The sequence below is a fragment of the Artemia sp. Qi Xiang Cuo genome, chromosome 10 (assembly GCF_049724085.1).
Source record: "Artemia sp. Qi Xiang Cuo chromosome 10, ASM4972408v1, whole genome shotgun sequence".
Lineage (NCBI taxonomy): Eukaryota > Metazoa > Arthropoda > Branchiopoda > Anostraca > Artemiidae > Artemia > Artemia sp. Qi Xiang Cuo.
This window is the reverse complement of record NC_142803.1, coordinates 52581984-52601487: the sequence shown is the minus strand read 5'-3', so window position 1 is coordinate 52601487 and position 19504 is coordinate 52581984. Positions and strand designations below refer to the sequence as shown.

At 35.2% G+C, this 19504-nt stretch overlaps 2 protein-coding genes across 4 annotated transcripts in view; one reads left to right on the top strand and one right to left on the bottom strand.

The window, feature by feature from the left end:
* Positions 1-247: 247 nt before the first annotated feature.
* Positions 248-19504, top strand: part of LOC148947877 (uncharacterized) — a 35056-nt gene continuing 15799 nt past the window's right edge. For 2 of the 3 annotated variants that reach the window (XM_089095503.1, XM_089095502.1), the window contains exon 1: positions 248-281. The gene's annotated coding sequence lies outside the window, so the exon portion shown is untranslated. The remainder of the gene's footprint in view (positions 282-19504) is intronic. The other variant, XM_089095504.1, reaches the window with a different exon arrangement.
* LOC148947878 (uncharacterized) lies at positions 5726-6154 on the bottom strand. Its single transcript, XM_089096030.1, has one exon. The coding sequence runs from the start codon at positions 6152-6154 to the stop codon at positions 5726-5728; it is 429 nt and encodes a 142-aa protein (XP_088952156.1).

Below are 19504 nucleotides of genomic sequence, written 5' to 3'. Positions count from 1 at the left end.
AATTATTTGCTGATTTATTGCTTTTGAATAAAAAAATAATCAATACAATTTTTTTTCCTCCACCTCAATAGGCCTAATAGTTAAAATAATATTTTTTTTAATATAGTCATGTAACACCTCATTTGAAAGCTCCTAAAAAAGGAATTCCAAATAACAATGCAAAATTCCGTAAAAAAAAAATATTTCAGTCGTTAATTTTAAGTTCACGCTTATATTTGTACTTTTAAGTAAAATATCAAAAACAGCAAAAAAATTCAAAAATTTCGTATCAGTTGAGAGTTGTAAGTGACAGCAGTTTTTTTTAAGGATAATTTTTATTTTCAGAGCTATAGGGTAAGCAATTTTAGGCCAGGGAGATAAACCCGGAGATGGGAGCCAGGAGATAACTTCATCCTGGTCAAAATGTACATGATAGGCCTATGTTTTGATTTTGTTGAAAATCCACCTCAACATTTTGTGACATTTTCACCTTAATACCCTTAATCTTTTTCGGAATTTAGGATTAAACTTGCTCCTTTTCCCCAATGATATCAAATCTTAAATATTATGTAAACTATGTCAAATAATATTGCTTACAACCCATGCCTCATGGACTGTGGTGGGTTAGGTCATCCCCAGAGGCATATGATCTGAGTTTCTAATGAACAGTTATCCTGCCCAAGTAGGATTCATTTTATTATTCTGAACTTCTAAAATAGCCTTCTTCCCCAGAATCCCAGCTTTTCTACCAAACAGTCTGCCTTGTGTTTGTTGGAAAATGTAATATTTCTATATTTTTCATATGATATTCCTTTTTGAAGCTGTGTCCTTTTAAAACGCCTGTGTTTCATGCATGCATGTTAGGCTATCTTTACCAATATTGCTGCATCATATCTAGCTATGGTACTAAATCCTGGCATTTTTCCATGGTAGAGCAATAACAACAAAGATTTATCAAAAATATCCCAAAATTTAGTATTTTTGGTATCAAGTCCCCAAAACTTCTCCAAAATCTAAAACAGATTTTTTTTCTAGCAGATTATATAAACAAAAACTAGTATTCTCCTCCTTCCAATCAAGTATTTTATGTTCAAACAAAGATAAAAAAGTAATTTTCAAAGTCTAAAGAAAGTTATTAGTATATTTGAGGGGAGAAAGTTCTTCTTAAGTATGCCATGATTATGAGTATCATAATTTACACAAAGATAAAATAAATGTGAAAATCCATGCTAACATATAAACAGTATTAGAGAAGTTGCAGCATTGTTCCAGAATTTGTATGAGGGTATATGGACTACCATGCAGTTCTTTCACCCTTTGATTTCAGAGTAGTATCTTTAATCCTTCTTTTTCTTCAGCAATGCTTTCAGAAATGGTCAGCAATCATTGTTTGTCTTTGAAAAAGCAGTGCCTGAAAATAAAAATACACTCCACTAGGCATGTCATTTGAAAGCCATAATTTGATGATGGGTTGTAGGAAGTGCAAGTACCTGAACTACCTGCCCCCTGCAATTTAAGGCCAATAGGCTAGCCATCACCAGTACTGTGTATCCTACTCATTCTTGTTCTCTTCTGCACTGTAGAATTCAATCAATGTTCCACTGTCTTCTTCATGATCTGAATCATCAAATTATAGATTGGTCTTTCAGTGTTAGGATGTTGTTGTAAATTAATGATGGTATCAAATGTTTCTGGAACACCCATTTTCTGGAAGCTTAACTTAATCTTTGTGATTTGTGGTGCCAGTACCAAACACTCAAAAAAGATATGTTGGTTTAATTAATGCAAACCCGAGTTAAATAAGTAAATTACACTACTTTAGACTATACTAGGGGGAAGGGTGGAGATGACACTCAGGAGCCTCCATGTCCCATGGTGGATAATTTGGAAAAGGGTAACTATCTGCATGTTCATTTTTCCAATTTGGATGATCTTTCAGATATTGACACCAAAGAGACTTATGGTGCTGGGGCTTGCTAGGGTTTGCAAAAGTGGCTGGAAAGACTGCATGTTTATCACCATAATATTGTATTTTTGTAAAGTAATGGTTTCTCTGCATAGTAGCTCTATCTTTCAGAGCAGGTAGTCTAGAGAGTTCTTTTAGCTTATCTACTGAAGTATGTTTATGTAGCCCCAATGCAATTCTTATGGCTGAATTTTGGAGCATCTCAAGGGTTTTAAACAGAGTTACAGGGAAGTTTACAAGGAAATGAATGCCATATCTCATTTTAGATCAAATATACTGTTTCTGAAAATCAATTTCAGTGAAGATCCCATTTAGATCCTGCAAGTCACTTTAAGATGATGAGTCATTTTAAAATTGACATTCTCAACATCATCACATGTGGTTGCCATTTTAAATGAGAGTCAAGGTTCATACCCAGTAGACAGATGGATGGCTGATGAGCTATTGTATTCCCTTCTATCACTAAGGGTTTAGGGAGGGTTGTTTGTCAGTCATAAAACACTATTGCCTTTGTTTTTGGGATCAAAATGGGAAGACCAAAAGCTTTAAAAAACAGGCACACATCATCTATGTTTTCCTGGATTATGCTTTGGAATAAGGTTATATTCTTGTGTCTTTTCCACACCAGAAGATCATCAACAAAATCCTCCATTTTTTGACCGACTTCTAAGTTTTAATTCTGAAATATACAGTGTGAATAAAAGAGGATTTATGACAGTTCCTTGTGGGAGACAGTCTTTAACTTGTTTTCTTGCAGACAAAGTTTCATTTATCTGAACTTGAAAAGAACAATCACAAAGTAGATCATCTATCACTGATACCACTGTAGATGGAACATTTTTATTATTCAAAACTTTAGCAACTTTTTGTGTTTGGCATTTCTATATGCATCTGTCTAATCAAACAGCCCGGCAATTCCAGATTCACCATCTTGCAAAGCCTCTGCTATGTCTGTTTCAGTTCTGTTTATGTTGTCCATTGCACTGTAACCCTTTCTAAAACCTGTTTGGGATTGGGGTATCATTTGATTGACCCCTGCAAACCATTATAATCTCTTTAAAATCATATGTTCAAATATCTTGCCCAAGGTAGGGAGGACTGGTGGGGAGGAAGATACTGGGTTATTGGGTGATTTCCTGGGTTTGAGGATTGGGTGAATAAGGGCAATTTTCGAGGAAGTTGGGAATTTCCCTTCTCTCAATGCCTAATTACATATTTCAAGAAGTTTATCTCGAAAGGTATGCGTAATTCAATCAGCCATTTGATGTGTACCTCATCATACCCTGATGCTGAATTTTGATTGCATTTTTCAATGACGGTATCTAACTCAAATAATACAAAAAGTAAAATGAAAGACTTTTTATGTTGCGCTACTGAAGAGAGGACACATACAGGTTGGTTTGGAAAAACAGCTTTTACATGATTCTTCATGTATGTTTTTGCAAATATCTCAGCTTTTAAATTGTCTTATGTTATTAGCTGACCCTGATGTTTTATTTCATACTTGCAATCATCAAGTGTCATTTTCTTTCCATTCGTCTTGCTTACATATTGGTGAATCCTAGATACTGCAGTGTGATGGTCTACTCTAGTCATAAATTTATCCCATGCCTCTTTTTAGCTTGTATACATGTTTTTTTCACTTTTGCCGAGCTATGTTTATATTCAATTGCTGTGATCATTGATGGATGTCTTTGGAATGCCCTCCTTGCTTTGTGTTTAGCTTCCACTGCAGCAGTGCATAAACCATTCCACCAGTCTTAAGTTCTTTTGTTTCCAGGAGAGGTCCAAGCATTATTGCTTGTCTTAGGGATTGTTTTGTGAGCAGCTTCCATGATAATTTTTGTAAAGGTTTTCACTTTATTGTCAATTAGGAAAGAGTCTTCCAGCAGAGTATAATCAGCTTCTTGCAGGATTTGCTTGAACACTGGCCATTTACCTTTCTTATTAATAAATTTACTTTTACCAGGGTTTGTTTTGCAAGACATGTGTGAGATAATTGTCTTTACAGCATAATGATCACTCTGTAGATCTGTTACTCTACTAATTGACACTGATCAATAGCAGAAGCAGAACCTAGTTGGATGCCTTTGGTTGAATGTTTATTATTTTTGGAATTGTAACATGTTGGCAAATTATATGGTGTTAGAACTACTATGTGATTATTTTCCAATAACAGTCTTTCCATATTTTTCCAGCTCAATTTGACTGCACAACATCTTCCCAATGTGAGCTATGTGCATTTAGGTCAACAAAAATAAAAAGGTTTTGGCCCTCTGCTTCAGTTGATAAAATATTAAACACATCTATGTCACCCTTTGGGTTAAACATAGATTTAATTATTAGAGTATCTCCTGATCTCAAAGTGATTGAGACTCCCACCACATCAACTTCGTGATCATGTTGCTTTAATGGTAATGGTGAATGAACTAAACTCTCAGCTATAAAATAATCCCCCCCCTCCTTTTCTGCTAGAATATTTATCCTTGCGGTAGCATTTCTACCCTGGTATGGACACTTTTAAGATTGTTGAAATGTGTTTCTGGGAGACAAATTATATCCACAACAACTTATTTGATGTTCAAATAAGTTCCTGGATAATAATGAAATTTGACAAATTTCTAAGTCGATTACCAACTAAAATTGTGGGTGTTAGGGGATTTCATATTTCTTCTGGGAGGTTCAGTGCCTCTAATAGATAAGAAGGTAGGTCTTATTGGTTGCAATGTTGAAATGAACCTGTTGAAAGTCTTCCTACTTTTTGATCAAGTCTGGGGAAAGAAGGGCTAGCCAAACTTATGGGAAATTCAGTAGTTGACAGGGAGTAAGTCTCATTAAGACTAGTAGAAGGTATTTTTTCCATACTTGCTGTGGATGTCTTCTCTGATCTTGGACAGGAGTTGATGTTCTGGAGGGTGTGTTAGAGAAGTTTAGCTGAGGTTGTCTTGTCTCTTTTCTCATAGTATTTGCAACTATAGGTGCTGTTATATTTTTTTCCTGAGCTATTTTTGTAATCTGACTTCTTTTTTTGTATTTGGCACATATTTCTGTTTTCAGAAAGGTGTTAACCACCAGAGTATGTGCATTTTGTAGGGTTTTGGCAATTAGTTTCCAAGTGACCCCTCAAAGTATAATTTTTACAAACAACAGCTGTGGCGAATGGACACAATTTTTGTGTGTGCCCTAGTTTTAAGCAATGCTTACATTGGATTGGTTTTTCATCATACTGTCTAAAGGCAACTGTTCCCCCAAATAAGAATGACTTTTCTGGTGAATATTCTCCTTCAAATACACACAGAACTGAGTTGCTGACTTTAATTGACAGTTTGAAAGGGCATTATCAGTAAGGGCTTCTTGGATATCACTATCTGCTTATAGATTTGATACATTATAAATGACTAGCCTAGTTTCTTTTGAAGAATTTGTTCTTTTGGTTTGCAGGTTACTGCCATGTTATGAATCTGTTTCAGATCCAGCAAAGGGGTCAGACAAGCTGCATCATTTGCAAATACTTCAGCTTCTCAATTTCTATTAATGAATAGGTCAAATTATTTTTATTTTATTAAGTGAGAATGTGTTCCAATGCTGTATAATCAGTTTATTTAAGATATTAATCTTGTTAGTCAGTTGGGTGGGCTTTTTTCTAATCATTGGGAAATTTGAATATTTTGAGCAGCAACTATAGCAACTAGCTCCATAAATTCATTTGTCACTTCTTTCAGCAAGGACTCTGGGAAGTGCTTTCTCACACTTACTTATTTACTTACTTAATGCTCTTGCTCAGCAGGGTTGCCAGCATAGAGGGAACTGGTTGACAGTGCTGTCACTCCAAGCAGCCCTGTCCAGGGCTAAGGATGGGGCCTTATTGGGGTTGATGTTGCGGTTGAAGAGGGGTTGATTTATAATATCAGCCCATCTGGTGCGCGGCCTCCCTCGACGACGTTTCAAGTCAATCGAGGGATTGAAGTCTGATATGATCCTTGCAGGGAATGTTGGCAGGAGGCAGAGTAAGTGGTCATACCATCTTAGAGAACGAGCTTCTATTTGGGTGGATAGGTTTGCTAACTTGAAGGTCCTCAGGATCTCATTATTGTTGATCGTGTCATACCATTTGAAGCCTTCAACTCGACACAGGTGTCTAGTTTGGATGGCATCGACCTTGCTTAGCTGTGCCTGGGTTATTGGCCATGTCTCAGAAGAGTACAGCATGATGCTTGAGACTGTGGTGTTGTACAATCAACACAATTCAAACCAACATAAAATTAAGTACTGATACTCAAATTTTACTAAAGTTGTCAGCAGTGAGCTGTTGCACATGATATTTGTGTATCATAAACAAGCTTTTGGGTGGGTAATTGTAAATTCCACATAAGCTTGGCTGTGTTTGTCAGCTTCACAACTAATATTAAGTATTTATCCCCCTTCCATTTCCCTCAACTCCTAGACCCACAACAGGAGACTAAATCTTGCAGTTGAACTACCTGCTATTCCAACAACCCTGTTCAACATGACATTCAGTTGCATTGATTTGAAAATGGCGTTGTAGCAAGCCAAAAAGTACACCCTTCAAATCACCACTGTGGAAATATTATAGAGGAAAATTACATACCCCCCTCCTTGAATAAGATGGAAAATTACATTTTTGTATGGGCAGCACTGATATGTACTCTGTTTTTCCACCAGCAATTTTTTCTTAGTCACTTTTGTGTTCTAGAACATCATTAACGGCTAATTCAAAAGCTAATTTTATATCTTATTTTCTGTTTAGGATAAGATAAGATTTATTAATGAAAAGCGGCTATCACAAGGCCAAATGGGCCGAATTCACACTTTAGCGTCAATAAACAAAAAAATACCAAAAACAAACAACAACAATTTTTTTTTAAATGGTCAATGTCAAATATGTAAAAATGTCAAAAACAATTAAAATTAATAGAATTAAAAAGTCAATGCCAAATCAGCAAAATGTCAAAATGAAGGAAACTGCTAAAATTAAAAACGGAATAAAATAGTTAAAACAAAAACAGTTTAGTTATGCAACCAAAAAACAGACAGATAGAAATTTACAAAATGAACATTAAAATTATAAGGTATAAAGGGAGTAAGAAGGGAGGGGTGATTCATTGATTGAATATGTCAACTATGTACGGGATGAAAGTTTTTATATATCTTTCATTGGAAACTTTTTTTTGGATGAGGGATTTTTTCAAGCAGAACATGGGAGGCTGGGTCAAGGGGGTGAATATTGACTAGGGAAAAGGGTAGTTGTCCAAGGGATCTGAAGGGCATTGTTAGCAAAACAAGGAAATTTTTGCTCCCCTTTCCTCAAGGGTGACTAGATTGGCACTCCAAGAAGGGAAATATAAGGCACTTTACCTTCATTTAAGATTATTCTTAGGCCCCTTTTTTGGACTGCCTCTTTGCTGTCTGACAATTTGACTCAATGAAGCCATCATAATGTCAAATGGCACCCAAATATGCATTTTAGGTTGTTTTTCTATTTAAAAAAAAAATGAAAATTACGAAAAAGGTCTTGTACAATAAAATAAACTCCATGGACAAATTCCCCCTGTAAAATCTGTTCCACACCTGTGGAAATATTCTTCGATGAAAATACCCCCCCCCCCTTTGGAAAAATTTCACCACATTTTAAATAGCAATAGTATTTTTAGTTTAAAAGAATATTAAAATTGAAGTTAGGATTATGAACTTACCCTTGGGCATTGTTTGACATTGTTTATCCAGGAAATCTGAATAAATCTTGGTAGCATTGCAGCAGAAACCTTGGATTAATTGAAACTTGCCAAGGATACCAATAATTGGAGAAAAATTGATGCCTAGAGTTTGAAAATCACCTTCCCCTTTGTATCTTTGTTTAAAAAAGTAAATGTAGAAATATTACCCAAAAGTTTTTCCTTGTTTGAATCAGGGTGGGGGACATACATGTGTTGAATGTATGCTGAATATCGTTTTTATGTCTAAAAATCCGTTCACCAAGTACATTTTGGTCTCCTATTAGTGCATGTTAAAATCATAGCAATAGAAGAACAGCATAGGTTGATGCAGATTATATGTGCATATTTTTCAGGTATGTAATGTTCAAAGTATCATTACTTGGTTATTTATTGCAAGAAAAAGTTGGGATAAGCGCCAATGTGTCGAGATACATCTGATCTTCTCTGAAATGTAGCCACATTAGTTTTTTCTTGATAAAATCAAATGAAAATGGCGACGGAAATTGCAGCGTCCAAACTAGGTTACAAGTGTCGAAAATTCTTGTTCGATGTAGTGGAATACCAGGCGGACTAAAAATGTTCCTTCAGCCGCATTCAAGGGTAAATATTGGCTTCTATCAAGGGATTTATTTCTTTGGCGAATATCTCGTAGTAACCTTGTCGAAATTTTGGACAGACAGCAACAGGCCCTGTCGAAATATAGGTGAATTTGTCGAAACTTCACTGAACATGTAAAACAGATGAGAAATAATAGGTGTCGAAATTCCAGGATCTACTGACGAAACCATAGGCACCATAGCTGTCGAATTTACGGATGCTTTCTGCGCAACGAGAGATTTCGATGATTATTATTTCTTATAATATTTCAGATGAAAGAACATTTAAACAAAAGGTTTTTTTTTAACTTTGAAGTTTTACTTACAGACACTGGATTTTTCCATCATCTGAGGAACTGCCGCTTGGCCTCATGCAGGGGCGTAAATTTCTAGGGGGCTGGGGGGGGGGGCAGTTGCCCCCCCGGCCTCATTTTGCCCCCCCCCCGACCTCATTCCCCCCGGACCTCATTCCCCCCCCCCCCCGACCTCATTTTGCCCCCCTCCCCCCAGACCTGATTTTGCCCCCCCTCCCAGATTTTTTTAGATTATACCCTTATTTATCCTTCATCTGAATAAAAAATACAAATTTTATCGAATACAAAATCTTATACGAAATGACGCGTAGGCCTATGTTTTGGACGAAACTAAGAATCTGCTTGTGAAAATAAAATCCACTAAATCAAATAAACTTCTTAAATTTCTTGAAATCCACTCCCGTTTTTCTAGACCCTATCCCTTCTGAAATGCTAGTGAAACAATTTTGCTATACTAAATTTGTTATACTAAATACTATTTGTATTTAATAATGTATATTGAAATTTGTTGTACCGATTTTGTTATACCAAATACTACATACTTGAAACAATTTTGTTAGTTTTATTACTTCTACTTTTTGCATAGTCTTTTATACTTTTATACATTAAATGAAGTTGAAGAAAAACAGAGAAACAAGAATATACGTGTCAAATACACCAGGTTCTGCCCACAAGTATTCCCCAAGTATTTAGACGGGTGTCGAATTGGGTTCCAACTTGCGTCGAAAACAGTTAACTTTTTTGTTGTGTCGAATTTGTAGGTGAAAATGCTCTAATTTCGGAAATTGGAGTTGTGTACCCTTTCCAGACAAAACTTCAAACTTCTCATCAAACAGTTAGTCTAATGGGGGGGTTTAAATAAAAAGATTTATTTGTTCTTATTTTTTTTGGTGTTTCCTCATATGAGAAATTTCAATTAATTAATCCAATGGGGGAAATACAGTTAAACTCTTAGCTGACGGTTCGCGTGTGGCTTACCTGAGTGGAGGCGGAACTTCTAGTGTGGGGAGCTTAAACTAGCGGTTCAAATAGGGAGCTTATATTAACGGTCATACTGAGTCGAAATCAGATTGAAAAGTTTCAGGTTCCCTTGAGAGCGAGTGGATCCACAAGGACTAACTATCTTGGGAAATACTAACATAAAGCGAATAAAATAAGAAAGTAATGTGTTTATTTTTACTCACATAATCGTCACAGAGTTTGGTGGTAATATCAAAGACTCCTTACAGTCAAATACAAATAACGGTCAATAATACTGTTTTTAGGTTTACATAAAATTCACATAAGTCTGTAATAAAAATGGCACAAAACACTCTTGAGACTGAAAAAGACTGCCAAAAGACTGACTCGAAAATTGCTAAGTTCCAGCTATCTACACTTTCCAACTTCGCCAGAGGTTACGTTTGGGCGTCACTAACAAGTGTATTTTACAGTTTCTATTGGTTCCACTATTTGTCCTATATTACTATTGGATGGGTATACACCAATGGGCTACTTGGGTTTAATTAAAGTTTATGACTTTTAAGATATCACTCTGGAATTTTTCTAACAAAGCAAAGTTTTACATTGTAACTTTAATTACAATTTATAACTTTTAAGATATCACTTTGGAATTTTTCCGAACGAACAAAGTTTTACACTATAACATTTTGCTAGCAGGGTGTCGCTTAATTTTCAGAAGACTTATAATTTATTTCTGTGAAAGTTGGTAAAGGATAATACGATTTAATTACATTGAGATACCTAGCTCTAAACTTAGTTTCCAGAACAATGCAATTAGATTATACAAAGATATTTTGCATCTTGAGTGATCATTTTTTTGTATAATAAATTTTACCCTCTTGATAGTTTGGTATTTCGAGCTCTTAAGATTTAAATTACATTGTTAGTCGCCTGTCATATAAGATTTGGTCAAACTGATATTTATTGCGTACATTGGTGACACAAAGGCGGCTTTATTTATTAGATTTTCTGTGAGAAAGATTATTACAATGTATGTTTAAATTAGATACATTTGTTTCATTATGTCAAATTGAACGCTTGAGTCTTGCTCGATCTGTAGGTTACTTGAATTTTCAGATTCATATTTTTGGGTGGTTTTATTTTTACTTGGGTAACTTTAATTGGAAAATTTTGAGGTTTTTGAAAATTGATCCCATTACATATCATCCTTCCCATTCTTAACGATGTCCTCATCGTTGTGTTATACTGCTCTCTCTACACTTTCAAATTTTGATCCTTCTTTAAAAGAATTTATCTTAGTATTCATTACTTGAATTAGCTCTGTTTTGGTAGAATTTACATCTTTTATTATTTATATATCCCCGATTGCTCTATTAGACAACATCACTTTAAAGTCCATCACCTACTCACTCGATTTGTCGAAGGGGCCAAAGAGTTTCTATTGACTAACACATTAGATTATATGATTACATAATAATTATAATTTCCTCCACCTGGCACTAAGATTACCTTCACCTGATATGCTAATAATTCTACATGGTCTTATTGATTAAGTTCTGCTTTTGTCATTATTTTACTTCTTTACACGGTATATCTTCGCTACTTCTAATACTAATTTATACTTCCACCTGACGCTATATTGGTACGATAAGTATCTGACTTCAAAAGCACATAACTACATTAAAATTTCTAACACACTGAAATTAAAATAATTTGCAAGAAAAAGTTTGACACATTAATAGGTTTTAAGTTTAATGTCTGATTGCAGCACTGAGCTTATGTAATTTACACTTATTTTCACTTGTTTTATGAAAAGTTTCTCTATATTCACTAAAGTTATAAGTTTTCACCCTTACTTCATCATTCTACGTATCTATCATACTCACATACGTTATCACTCTTGCTTTAGGCTTCCATTTAACTAATTACTGGGTTGGCTAATTGTTTATGATTTGTCTTCTTGGTGTTTTGCTTTTTGGCATTTTTTCCTTGGGATAAACGTTTGTGTTGTCCACAAGTATGACTACATACATAAAATTGTCCGTGCGTGGTTTGTTACGTCATATACGAGGGGTTGATGTTGTACATTTGTTGAAATGTATCCTGGGTACATAACCCTTGGGGAATTGATTACATGAAATGGGTATTTTGATCGCTGGGCTGGGTATCTCTTCTTGGACACTTCTATCCTCGGGAAAATGTAATACTCGTACAGTCTGTGTTTCCCGTAAATTGTTCACGTTCAGTCCTTCTTTTATTTGGACTATGGGCTGTATTACGATATTTAACGTTAACTATGATAGGCTAAACAACTTGATCTTAGGGCCTTGGTTCGATGCATTGTCTTTGATTCCTGATTAAATGATACACATTCATTGAGGGTTTGGCCATGTGGATTTTGGCTAAAATAATTTGGTTGAATTTCTTCTCTGACGCTTTATTTTGGGGAAAGTTTTGCACGTACAGTTTATATTTCCCGCAAAATTGATAATGGTTTGTTCTTCATTTCATGGAGGATGGTTTGATTTCGTGACATCTAATATTGGTTATGGTCACAACTTAAGCTTTGGATCTTGTTCAATATATTGTCTCTGATTTGGGGCTTAAGATGTATAATCTTTGTGGTATTGACTCCAGGGTTATTCCTGGTTTGTCGATATATTTGGAATCGTGTTACCTTGTAATAGGCTTGGGTGACTTGGATTGTCGTCAGGATATTGTCTTCAGTGGTTTCTTTGGTGAGTACTTGTCGGTGGTTGACGAATGATGAAAGTAGATGCTAGTGGGTTGTATCCGTGTTGCCTGCTGGTACACCAATAGTTAATTTGCACTGATTACTCTGTCTTCTGGAATATAAATATCTGGGCAGAATCATATGCTCTTTATAATTACACAGGTTAAAACACATACAGCAATAACACTCAACTTATATAACATTACACGGGAACTATTGTTTTAAATAATAGTCGTGATTAGTCGTACTAATAATATTAATTTAATATGGGTGTAATTAAACCCAAAGATAAAATGAATAAAAGCTATCTTCATGCTTTTACATGCATATTGCAACAATACTAGGTTACTACGAGATAAGCTAAGTAATCATAAGAAAAATGATTATGTTTACAAAAATAACACTAAGATTTTCAAGATTTGGTGACTATATGTATACTTGTATATATGTGCATTTGGCACATGTACAATATTCAACACGTTTTTAAATGTTATTCAACACTCATCTACTTTAGCATTTAATTTTCTATTATACTACTACTTGCGAGGTAGGTTACATGGTTTTTATGAGAGGTCTCAATTTACTATAAATTCTCAAATCTTTACTGTTTATGCGCGTCCATGCCGCTTAAGAAATATATCTTTTGCAGCTGCATGGGTTTGCACAGAAAATAATTGGAAATTTGGGACTGGACATGGTACGGATGAGGACCTCTACTCTCATTCGCTCGATCCTGCCCTCCCTTACTTTTTTTGCTTAAGGGTAATCTGGGAGTTCCGGGTTTAGGTTTTGCATCTCACTCGGCTCGATGTGATCTGACTTTGCTCTTTTTCTACTCGTTATTCTCAAAATTTCTCCGTAATTTAGGTTCAATACGATTCTTATAGAATACGAGATCACGAATATGAATCCTATCGTCAGAAGGATATACCACCAAAAATTTGTTGAAAATAGTCCGTATCTACTTTCTACATACGTCAATCTTTGGTCTTCATTAGTAAATAGGGGAATTTGAGAGTCTAAGGCTTCTTTTATTTTTGTTAGTGGTAAGGTTCCCTTGACATTCTCTATTTTTGACCATATTGTGGCTTTTACTTCCTCATTTTCAATGTGAGGAATTGTATACGATAAATTGACTGGTTTGAAATTGACCACCTTAGGACTTATTATATTCGTGCTCGTAGTAATTAGTGGTGTTTGTACCGTGGCTTCTTTGGTTACTAATCGACCCTTGTTTTATGGTTTTTGGTCCCACATCTTGTAATAGTAGTTCAGTTCTGTAGCTTGGATTGATTCTTTCTGTGTTATTATAACACGAGGTAGTCCCAACTGTTTCTTTTGGAACAGAAAATAGCCTAAGGTCATTTCTCAGTTGAATAAATATTTCTAGTTTAGTACTGACTACTAGCGTTTCGCATAAACTGGGAATTTCTTCTTGTTGAGTCTCTTTTAAAAATATATCTAACATACAAGATCCAGATTTAACGTTATATATTGGCAGGGTTAACTGACATACTAGATTTTTGAATGCTGCGCATTCCTTAAGGTACTGTGGATTTGCTAAGGCATATTTCCTCCTATCTTGATTGACAAGTAAGTATTCCGCTTCGGGGGTGATAGTCATGAATGAATTAGTTTTGCCTATATTGGCTGGAAATGTAGAAATTTTATACAAGTCATATATGGATTGTTGATTTATAAATAGAATTGTTACTACTGCAAATAGTTGTTCGTTTATTTCTGTGATGTGAACCTTTAACTTGTTGTAATAGTGGAATAAGTTTGCTACTTCTGGTTCTATTGGTAGATGTAGTCCGAACGTTAAGTGTGTTTTTATTTCATCCAAGATTCTTTATAGGTTCAAAGAATCCACCATGTCATACGACAAGGTTCCTCCAGTAAGGGCAAATAATGCAAATTCAAATTTGCTGACGTCAGTTGCCAGGTTAAGTAATGACATTGTCACTATGTCTAGTGATACCATGGTGAGGCTCGAATCGGAAATCACATGATCTACTTCATTTTTCAAATAATTCATTATGTTTACTGTCTTTGATATTGTCTTCGAGATTGCCTCAATTTTGTCTATCTGATAATTGGCTATACTGGCTTGTATCTTTTGGACATGTAAGGTCACGTTCATGGCGTTATTTAGTTTTCCTACGTTTTCCCTTAGGATATTTAGGTCTTCTTCAGTCGAAAGCCCAAATAAGCGTGAGGCTAATTCTCCCACGATTGGTATTAGACTAGCTGATCTTCGGTATTTGCTTTTTCGAAAAAATACTTCGAAGATTCTTGTGGTACTTTGCTTTAACTTTTGTATTTCTGTATTGAATAACTCAAATAGTGCTTGCAGTCTTTGTCTATACAATATTAAGAAGGATTGGTGAATTGATACTCTTAAGGCATTTTTCTCATTTAGTTTGGGTAATGGTTCAATATCTTTCCTTGCCGGCTCGTCGGCCATTGCCAATCTTGCACAAGTACGTTTACCGTCTATTGTCCAACATTTCTTATGTACATAATCGTCTTCTTCCTTTTTCTTATTTTTATTTTTCTTTTCCTCTGGTTGAATCGCTTGTACTTTTATCGTTTGTACCTCAGTATGCCTTACTGCGAATCTTGCTCATAGGCCTATAGTGAATACGCCAATCGGCTGGGTGCGGTAATACGTGGGCCCTGTTGACCACGTCCATTTTGTAAGTATCGTTGGTCTTAGATAAGTTAGCATGGTCAAATTTGTAGGTGATTCCTTGCTAAGTGCGCTCATTTTTGGGACTGTGCTTGTCGTAGTTTCCGATATTGGAGATTGTATATCTTTTACTGGGGTCTCATATGTAGGCGTGGTTGTCTTGGTGTCTTTTCTTTTTCTTTCTGTAGGCTTTTTATTCTTATCATCATGTTGTGTATTTGAGAATTTTAATTCCTTTAGGTTAATAATTTGTAGTCCTTTTCCTTTGTGAGTTTTGGTAATATTTGCTTCGTAACATTTTGTTCAGCATGATTTTGCCATAATTCCTTGAGAAAAGTCCATGGGCTCGGTAGTTCATTTAGCATTGCGTAATTTCCATCATAGAGTTTATTTCTCTTGAAAGTTGTCAAGAAGGAACCTGTGGTGTATTTTGTTGTAGTATATTCTCTTATAGATCCGTCCGCATTACTTAATTCTCTTTTCCTTCTGTTTTCTCTGTTGTTAGTTCCTACAGCTTTATCAATTTCTGCCATTTTCTTATCAAAGTCCTCTACTATGAATCTCGACTTTAGTTTAGGAAGAATGGGGGGTAGATCTCCTGTATTTTCCTTATGGTACATGTCTTTCGTGGTCTGCCAGCTTTTGTCCGATTTTAAGAATTGGAATATAGAGTCTTTTAATTCATTGGTATTCTTTTCTAGTCTCATTACTTGTGGAAATAGTGTTTCAAACAGTTTGGGATCCAGTTTCATAAATATTTTCAAGGTATTGTGGCTTGCAAATATCGAATTCTCAAGTTTGAAGATTATTCCATGTTTTACGATATCTTGGGCTATAGTTTGTGCAACGTAGATTATTATGACATTTGTTAGCCACATCCTTTTTTGCTGTTTCTGGAATTAATATTTCATTAAACATAATATAGGAAAAAAAATTTTTTATTAAAAACCGATTTTGAGTTAAGATTCGTATTCTAGGGGATTTTCCCTTTTTTTATTGGGAAGTAACCAAGGAGAGATTAAGATTCGTGGTCATAGAATATGTTGATTTACTGCGGTAAACATACGGCTGGTTTTTAGGCTGGGGGGGGGTGGTTATTCTAATTTCTTTCACCAAAAAACTTTTTTCTACAATAAGGGGTGGATGGGTTGACTTAATTACTTCGATTGGGACAGTTTTTTTTATTTTTTGGTTACTTTTCATTTTGCTTGATAGTTTTTTATCCTTTTATATATAATTTCACTTCTTTTCGCTTTATACATTACACTTTTTGGATTATACAGATACTGTTTGTAGTATTTTATTTCTTGAAGGGGGTCATGTTTACCTTGTTATTTTACACAGTTTGGATTTCCCTCAATTTTGTAAACTAATTTTTGTTTTCTACATTTATCAAGAAGTAATAAATCTGTTTGACAAGGACCTTTAACATACTAGTACCGAACTTTATATTGTTTTTGTAACTTTCTTATCTCATGTTGAATAAAATGGAGGTACTTGCCCTTTCTGCCGTTGTATTTTATTCCTAGTTTCCCTCTTGCGGGCCGATTTTTGGGTGTATTTGCTAAACGTAATCCGAAGCTATATGATCCTATGTTGTATTCCCTTAAATCCTATTTGACATCCCACTTTTTCGCAAAAACTTCTTCCCCTGATTTATTCACAATGATCATTGCCGCTGAGTATATGACGTTTTCTTTTGCGTGCTTTATGCATATGAACTCTATATCAATAATTGCTTTGGCCATTATTCTGAAATGAAAGTTAGTTTCTGTTGGTCTTTGTCTAGTTATTTTTTTTCAAAATTAGTTACAATCATGGTACACTCTAGGTCGATGTCAAACTACCTTTTCACCAGCATTTCCTCAATACATCGGGTACTCATTCATTCGACCGTAATTCGAGTCATCTAAAGCTCCATATTAACCAATAATGAATATTTACTTTGAGTGGAAAACACGGTAACTTCCGGTCGAAGTTGAACTACTGTTTCAACGGTGCCACCTTGCACCTGGCTATTTGTGTATTCGAACGTAATTCGATTCCCTAAAGCTCCATACTCTAGTTTAACGACTTTGCGGTCGATTTATAGGCTTAGAAGTATAAAGACTTTTCGAGAAACTACCTTTTTTGTCAATATATTAACACTGTATTTAGATATCGTGACATTCAATCTAACTCATAGTTCTATAAATATTAATACAATAGTGGTTTATAATACACTTTTTAAAATGTGATAATAATCGTTTTGCATAGTTATAATACTTCAGGTAATATTTGAGGGTTCTTTTATCATTTATTTTAACGAGATTATTTGTATATACAGTTTCTTCCACTACTATTGGGTTTTAATTTCAATATGGGTGCATCATCCGGCAGTGCCGCCTTTGAACTTGGAGATGGGAGCATATCGAGAAGTCGATAATTTTTCCATGATGAAACATTCGAGCTGAGAAACTTGAGTTCAAATGTTACATTATTTTTTTCGGTTTCAGGTATATTTAAGTACATTAAATACACTAATAATTGGTTTGGGAGGTGCAGGCCCTCCAGTGTGGCCGTTATGTCATTTTTTCGCATATTTTGTCGAATGACTTTCCGGCACAACTGAGATAAAGGTAATGGGTCATTTATTATTTTTACTATGGAAAAACTTAAGTTTACGTGTGATTGGCAGCAGCATAGTTGCTCGCGCACGATTACGTCTAACCCAGGGAAGATTTTTCTTCTAAAATTTTCGTCTTCTTCGAAGATATTCAGGGTTATTTTCTTTATGTCTTTACAGTCTCTCGGGGTAACTTGAAAAATTGCGGATCCCGTTGAAGGATTTATTGGATTTAAATACGTGTTATTTACACAATTGACGTATAAGATTTTAAGAAGGCTTTCACCTTTTAACATATGTCATTGGTCTATTAGTATGGAGAGAAATTTAATGGGCCAAATTGTAGTTATATTGTTATCATCTTGATCGTACCAAATGTTGTCGGCGATATAGTCAGACAATGAGCTATACTTTGTTTCTGGGACACTTTGCATTAAAATTTAGAAAGCCAAGTTGGCATTTAGTCTCGTGTGTTCGAGTGTTCTTCTCATTGCACGTGCGCTAAAATTATAAGGCACTAAGCTTGCCGTTAATCTTAGGATCATTCTTTGTTTCAACATCGTCTTTTGAGATTCTAGGAGATAATATAGTTTTGGACAATATAGATTTTCTACTGCCCTGATAAGTTCCTCTTCTTTCATTAAATTATCAACATGGCTCCATTCTCTTAGTGGAGCATTGATGTTGTCTACCCTTATGTCTTTTCTTAAGGTTCCATGAGGTTACATTTTCTAGTCTACGATTATTTAATTGTTGATGATTTGGGTATCGTATCATGGTTACTTTTTTTTTCTTTAATTTAATCTACTAGATTTTGGTTTAATATAAGCAACATACCGTATGGTTGCTTGTTTCGGCGTTTCCCTTAACCAGTGGTTGAAGGTTAGTCACGCATCGTATCTGCAAATGTGTTCTTATATAAAGTTTATCAGTAATTATGAAATAAATGATTACTTAATAGTAATATGTTTTCAAATGGTGTAGTAGTTTAAGGTATAATAATGATTATGAAATAATTAAGTTAGTTACATAGTTGACTACTCGGTACTTTCCTTAGCGCTTTTAATTTGATGATTGTTAGTAACATGTAGCTGTTAACATGGCCTTTCCAATTTATGGTATTTAACTTTCACTGGTATCCTTGGGTTTCTTTTCCTGTTTGAGTTGATCTTCGTAAGATATACCTTGGCACGGGGCTTGACCACAAAATTAAACCACTCGTGTCCCCTTGCCAACGCATTCCCCACGCATCGGAATTTTTGTCCATTCTTATTCCGTATTCTTGTATGGTCACTTGTGTTATCACTTTTTTTCTAATGGTGGGGGTTAGGTAGGGTAATTTTTGACGGATCGTGTAATTAATTTTATTAGTCTTTTTGGTGTGTTTCTTCCAGTTCTAGTTGTACTTCGTAAGAAATACTTTAGCATGGTGCCCGTCCACGAAATCAACTAAACCGTGTACCTGCGCCATGCCAACCTACTCCCCACGTGTCAGATTTTTTTGTCCGTCTCCGTTTCATATTCTCGTAGTCACTTTTGTTAAAGTGATTCTTCTAATGGTAGGGGTGGGGTTAGAGTAAAGGGGTGAGGTTATTATGTAATGGGATCAATTTTCAAAAACCTCAAAATTTTCCATGGCTAAAAATTCCTCAAAATCTTCCTCGTCGCTATGATTCTCAAAATAGTTTTGTTTAAAATTGAAGGGTTTTAATTCGGCTAACCTTGACTTAGGGAACTCGTTTTCCGCGTTTGATGAATCTGAAGATGAGGGTTTGGGTGCCCACTTAACGGGGTATTAGGCACCTTTTATACGGCTAACATGTGCCTTGTATGTTCTCCCGTTTCCTGGGTTTATCATTTTAAAAGTAAAATCATTGTCGTATTTTTTGATTATTCTGTAGGGTCCCGAATATTTATTGG

Bases quoted from the DNA above. Each gene is read 5' to 3' on its own strand.
- LOC148947878 (XM_089096030.1), bottom strand. From the start codon at position 6,154: ATGCTGTACTCTTCTGAGACATGGCCAATAACCCAGGCACAGCTAAGC.